General features: G+C 41.7%; 1 protein-coding gene across 1 annotated transcript in view; it reads right to left on the bottom strand.

Annotated features, from left to right (window-relative positions):
- The window catches only part of LOC104967246 (neurogenic locus notch homolog protein 4-like), a 40,473-nt gene extending 34,874 nt beyond the window's left edge, over window positions 1-5,599 (bottom strand). Inside the window, exons 1-11 of the mRNA XM_010796663.1 lie at window positions 5,391-5,599; window positions 5,100-5,246; window positions 4,844-5,008; window positions 4,502-4,653; window positions 4,037-4,205; window positions 3,760-3,868; window positions 3,208-3,344; window positions 2,908-3,033; window positions 2,159-2,338; window positions 747-971; window positions 486-612 (exon numbers count right to left, since the gene is read on the bottom strand). Coding sequence (XP_010794965.1) covers window positions 486-612; window positions 747-971; window positions 2,159-2,338; window positions 2,908-3,033; window positions 3,208-3,344; window positions 3,760-3,868; window positions 4,037-4,205; window positions 4,502-4,653; window positions 4,844-5,008; window positions 5,100-5,246; window positions 5,391-5,580 — 1,727 coding nt within the window. The 5' untranslated portion in view covers window positions 5,581-5,599. The remainder of the gene's footprint in view (window positions 1-485; window positions 613-746; window positions 972-2,158; window positions 2,339-2,907; window positions 3,034-3,207; window positions 3,345-3,759; window positions 3,869-4,036; window positions 4,206-4,501; window positions 4,654-4,843; window positions 5,009-5,099; window positions 5,247-5,390) is intronic.
- Between the last annotated feature and the right edge of the window lie 944 nt (window positions 5,600-6,543).

The raw sequence follows: 6,543 nt of genomic DNA, 5'->3' as shown, positions 1-6,543 counted from the left end.
TATATATATATATATATATATTATTCACAACTATTCATAACATACTCTTTTTGCATAATCACCTGAAACAACAAATCATTGTGTTGTTGTTTAGCTTAGATGAGCCCCTTTCTATCTAAACGGGGAAAGTCTTCTTTTCCTTGGAGTCCACTATTTAGCATTTTGTGTTTCTACAGTAGCCCAGAAGGGACAAACCAAACACTGTCTCTAGAGAGTACCTCTCGCATTTATAACATTACCTGAAGGCCAATAAATGTTCTCTGCACAACATTTGGTGAGATATGTCCATAAACAATCCTTCTACTTCCAAAACTTTGTTTGATATATTCTAAGTAATGTATGATTCAAGATGATTCAAGATGCAATACTTTAGGAATTGGCCTCATCACAATAGCATTCACAGCTTTGTAGTAATAAGAAATACACAATGTACATCATGAGTTTGCAATCCAGGTATTGCAATATTAGACATTACATGCACTCACAGTTGCTTTGGGGTTTGGTAGGAATGAGATCCTTGAGGACACAAATACCCTTCAGGACAGACTTCAGGCTCAGCAGTCTGAGGTCCACAATATGAGCCAGCTCTGCACAGCCTCTCTGTTACTGCACCTAAATTATGAGCAGATACTCATTACTGCAAAACCTCATAAATGGCGTCAGGGAGGGAGGCATTAGACTCAGAGTTTTTTCATACAGAATCCAATATACCAAACTAACATTATACACTGTATCGATAACCTTACCCATGGGACATTGATAAGCGGCTCTGCAGGGAATCCCCTCCACATTGGGCTTCCCTGTAGCCCGAGGGTCTGGGCAGAAGGTTCCCCCCGCACACAGTTCACACTGGCTGGGTGCAGTGGCTCCAGGAAGGGCCCTCTTAGTGCCCGCGGGGCAGAGGATGGGGGGTCCGGATCCACTGCACCAAAAACCAGGTGGGCAGGGACTGTTGGAGGAGTCTGTAAGCCCTGGAAAATAACAGCTTTCTGAAAGCCCTATTCATCACTTTAGACACTCTGACAGAAATATAAATATATTAGCATAAAAATGAACCAGAGGGAGAAGAGGTGGGGTCACCATGTCCGAGGAATCAACCACTACTGTAACAATATGACTTCACTTTGAAATATTTTCAATTATGTTTGAGGAAGAGATAAAGAGAGATTAGAAAAAGTGTTTCCTTTTATAAATCCAAAACTCAATGTAATTACCATAGCCTCAAGTTTTAAATCGACTGTTCACATTATACCTCCTCGCCTCTTATCTCAGGCACGGCTCATGCACTAAAAAAGGTCATTCTCTTTGATCTGGCCTTACAAATGTAAATTCAAACTCACTAGAGAAATTACTAGTAGAGAATATTTTACACCCAATCATACATCAGGCACAGGGTGTCGTTGAATAAAACGGGGGGAAATTAAGCAATCGGTTTGATTTGCATTNGTTCAACATGTAAGAAGTAGAAAGTACAGGTATTTGAGTTCAACATGTAAGAAGTAGAAAGTACAGGTATTTGAGTTCAACATGTGAGAAGTAGAAAGTACAGGTATTTGTTTTCAACATGTAAGAAGTATAAAGTACAGGTATTTGGGTTCAAAATGTAAGAAGTCAAAGTAAAAAGTCATAAAGTACAGGTATTTGTGTTCAACATGTAAGAAGTAGAAAGTACAGGTATTTGAGTTCAACATGTAAGAAGTAGAAAGTACAGGTATTNTGTACGTACATTAATATACCAGTGCATGAGCCGTGCCTGAGATAAGAGGCGAGGAGGTATAATGTGAACAGTCGATTTAAAACTTGAGGCTATGGTAAATTACCATAGCCTCAAGTTTTAAATCGACTGTTCACATTATACCTCCTCGCCTCTTATCTCAGGCACGGCTCATGCACTGGTATATTAATGTACGTACAAACTGAAATAAATACAACCTAAAAAAGGTCATTCTCTTTGATCTGGCCTTACAAATGTAAATTCAAACTCACTAGAGAAATTACTAGTAGAGAATATTTTACACCCAATCATACATCAGGCACAGGGTGTCGTTGAATAAAACGGGGGGAAATTAAGCAATCGGTTTGATTTGCATTTCAAAGGAATCTGTAACAGTTTAGTTTTAATTGGTGTTTGTTGTCATATCAATGCAGTGTGTCAGACCTGTGCTGTTACAGTGTGAACCTGGCGGGCAGGCCAGGCAGTCCCCCTTGCTGCCTGCCCCGGGGTGGGCTCGATATGTGTACAACGGACACAGCCTGGGCCCCGTCCCTCCATTGAAGTCACTGCCAGACAGACCATCACAGTAAAGACCAGCAGGACACGGATGAAGGACTGGGTCTCCTGCAATACAAACATATGAATGCTAAAATGTAAGAAAGAAATAGGTTTCAGATATTTTTATGGTTAAGAGTATTTTATTTATTACACTGTACTTATCAGTTGAGGAATATATTTCAATAGTTTATTGAATACTCACACATTTCCCCCTGGCTACATTCTATCCCTGTTAACCCTTCATGATCTCAAGCTCAGTAACAACTCTAAAGGCAGGGCTCTCTTAAGTCTTTCCAATTTGCATCCTTTGTATTTAATTCAGTCCCAGTGCCAAGATCCTGCTGGTACCTACTTATTCTAGTTTACACATGAGACCAACAATGACTTCAATTAACTCCCCGACAGGAAAACAGGCAAGCAATTAGCTACTTATAAAGCATCAGGAAACTGCTCATCTAGACCAAAGAAAAACTAAAAATCATTTTTTAACTGTCTAAGCATCTTAAACCCTTCTTTAAGCCCCTTAATAATAATAAACAGCATCCTGCATTTTCCCTGAAAACATTACAACAGTATCTTTAAATAAAAAACACATTACCAACTATTTAAATATAAAGAACATTATCAACTCATACCAGGTTGACACCAATACTGAGGAGGGCAGGGTAAGCAGTCCTGTAGGCTGGCACCTCCTGGGGAGCCCCTGAAAGTGTTTGCAGGACACAACTCAGCCTCCTCTGTGCCTTCACGACAGAAGAAACCTGAAAGAAAGCATTACAATAAATAAGAATAACATTTGAACCGGTCCAAGGTGCAGGGATGAGAGAATTAATCTCACATTTCAGAGAATCTTAGAGTTAGTTATGTAAATCTGTGTATATAAATATACATTTCCATTGTTGGTTTGGGTTGTTTTCTTTCAAAAATTGCTGTACCTGCCGGACATGGACCAGCACACTGCATGCCCGACTGGCACTGGGTCATATTAGAGACGGGTCCCTGAGGGGTGAAATCTGCACTCCCAGAAACACAAAGATAGCCAGCGGCACACACACCCTGGATCCTCCCAGCCCTGAAGAAAATATACACATGGTTAGTTTATTCACAAAACCACAGAGAAACACATACACACATTTAGAAAACTAAATGTATCAATCATTAGATAAATATAATTACATTAATTCTACCATTTCCACCTCCCATATATACGCTCATTATATTCATTCATGTTAAGGTGTTCATTTTGCTGTTCAGTGAACCGTGACAGCTGAACGTGATATAGCCCTGCATTCTACTAATTAGGAGCATAATCAAAGCGGAGATTAATGTCTGCCTCTGAGCATGCGTGTATGAAGCTATGTTCAGGATGTGCATGTGCCTAATAGTGTGTCTGTGTACAGTACTTGTGTTTCAGGATGGATGTGAATGTGAGGCAAATTTGAGAGCTTCTGCATGCAATCACATGGGCTGTGGTGCATTCAGTGTACCTGCAGAACCTCCCTGAAGGGCAGGGTAAACACTCTCTCTCTTCTTGCAGCCCTCCCTGGTTTGAATGAGTATAAGTGCCATTAGGACACGGTTGAGGCACCATTGTTCCTGAAAAAGAAAATGAAGTAGACAGTTGACTGAAAGCATGATTTACTACATGTTATTACTAAAAAGGATTGTGCTGTTTTTAGTCTGAGAAGCGTTTTGTGTGTTATTTGGGGATCAGGATGGTTTATAATTTGCTATCCACTCAGTCATAAAATGTCCGTAGAGTACCTGCAGGGCAGAACGAGTGTGGTGGGCAGGGCCATGGCTCTCCCACTATGGCCTCCTCACAGTAGAACCCAGGTCTGCATGGGATGCAGCCATCTGATCCTGGGTTTGGCTGGTACTCTCCTGTGGGACAAGGCAAGGCCAGGGCAGAGCCCTCTGGACAATAGTGGCCCTAGGAGAGAATGTAATTTACAAAGGGGTTGGTATTAAACTTCAACGTTTTTCATTTAAAATGTTCGTAACTTATGACTAATTTTACTATTATAGATATTTGTAAAAAAATCATCATAATTATGACAATAATTCTTAAATTATGGGCAAAACATTTTCAGTTGACAACTAACTGGTTCATCCTTGAGTCCAAGTGCATGGTATCATAAGGAAAGACTGAAAACATAATGTTTTTGGACAGGGCTAACGCCAGCAAGTGGAATGAGGTTTATCAAATACAATATGAAAAACCCTTACCTTAGGACAGAGGAAGGCATATGGAGTGGTTGAGGAGAAGTCAAAAGGGCAGAAGAAACCAGCAGCACAGGGGCCACTGGGGTTAGCCAGACCCTCCGTGGAGCAGTAGTGACCAACAGGACAGGCAGAGCAGCTCTCCATGGAAACCCCTCCTATGACAACAGTGATGCAGATCAGACGAGCAAAAAACATCAGAAACCCATTAGGACCTCTTTCAAATGCAAATGCAAGCTCCTAATTAAAAAGATGATACGGATATCAAATGATTCCATTAATTACACAATGGCGTGACTAACAGAAAAGGAACTGCCATTTTGTGAGTAGTGTACACAGTAGGTCTACCGATGGTGTTGCGAATACTGCCAAGAGGGCATGGAACTGGGGAGAGGCACCCTGATGGACAGTAGTGGCCCACGGGGCAAGGGCCATTCATGGGGAACTTGTCAGAGCTCTGTGGGGTTGGCTCAATGGCTCCACCTTGGCAAAAATAACCCAGCAAACAAGAACCTAGACAAAACAAAATCCAAATTCCAAGGTTGAGTGTGTGTACAGTGTATAAAAGGCTGAAATAATGTGATATATGTTTGCGTGTGGTCACCTTGTGGTGTTGAGGCTCCATGTGAGCCACAGTACAGTCCAGAGGGACATGGTGTGCAGACAGAGAGAGAAAATGCACCTGTCTGGTTGCTGAAAGTCCCTAAAGGGCAGCGCTGTGGTAGGGCTGTCCCCGCAGGACAAAAATGACCTAGGAAAAGAGCACTTATTAAATATTGCTTTTACTTGACTGCAGATTTGTACATTCTTCCAGTTGCCAAAATTGCTGCTTTATGTATAATGGTAAGATATCAGATTTACACTCTACATTCACAGTTTATTTCACCACCCTCACCAGCTGGGCAGATTGAGGTCTCTCGAGTGGCTGAGGAAGAACACATGGTCCCTTCGGGGCATATTATACAGTAGGCAGCTCCAGGGGCAGGACTGTAGGTGCCGGGCTCACAGGGCACCTCGACTGCAGAGCCAACAGGACAGCTATGGCCAGCAGGGCAGAGGTAGCCATGGGAACTGTCAGATGGCATGGGGCTGGAGCTGCCACCAAGGCAAACATACCTGTAGGCATAAACAAAATCAAAGGGAAAACTAACTTTACATAACAAATATTGCCACAGGCTACCATCCAAAAAGTTGAACAATCTGTCAGTGAGGAAATGTCATCCAAAAAATATGGATTTAAAGAATAAAATGTCTTTAAAATGCATTCAATTACATTTACACCAGGTCAATTTCTTCTCAGACATTTTATTAACAGCTTATAAACCAAACAGAAATAAACAGCAGCAGCAACACACTGAAGTGCTAAAGGTGCTCTAAAACCGGTTTTATCTATTGCAGGGCCCCAATGCAATAAATATCAAAGTGTTTCAAGTGTGGATCTTATCCTGCTGAAGACACCTGCTCCCTCTCCATCTGAGGATCAACAGACTCACATTTAATAGCCCTCTGACATGCTCAATTATTTTTCAGATTTTACAATGTATGTGTACTGCCTTGCAATTGATTTTTGAAGACAAGATATCTTCCCGGCATATCGGATCGGCCCTTTCAATCCATTTTTAAATCCTACAAATACATCCGACTACTTTCAAGGAATAAGGTGAAAGACCAATTTGCAGTAGAGAAGGACTGAAAGCAGAGGGAAAGACTGGGATATACTTTTTTAAAGAAAGAGGAGTTTAACTTAAAGGGGACCTATCATGCAAAATGCACTTTTATACATGAATGTGTCCCCGGTGTGTCAGGGAACTCACCATATGTCAGAAAACACAACCCTCTCTCTTTTCCTCCATACCCAAATCTCTAAAAACGGAGCTGCAACGGATCTGATACAGACTGATCCAGATTTGAATTATTTTCTACGTCACAGAAGTGGTGCTCCGCCTATATGTCCAACTCTCCACCTATCAGGGGAATGTGGGGTTGGGCCACCGCTGGCAATTGCTGCTCGAAAGCGCTGGAGACGCTGTAGTACATATGCCAGGCCT

Source organism: Notothenia coriiceps, unplaced genomic scaffold (genome assembly GCF_000735185.1).
Source record: "Notothenia coriiceps isolate Sejong01 unplaced genomic scaffold, NC01 NC01_scaffold00037250, whole genome shotgun sequence".
In the NCBI taxonomy this organism is placed as follows: Eukaryota; Metazoa; Chordata; class Actinopteri; order Perciformes; family Nototheniidae; genus Notothenia; species Notothenia coriiceps.
The sequence above is the reverse complement of the archived record's forward strand: the minus strand, read 5'-3'. Positions and strand labels throughout refer to the sequence as shown.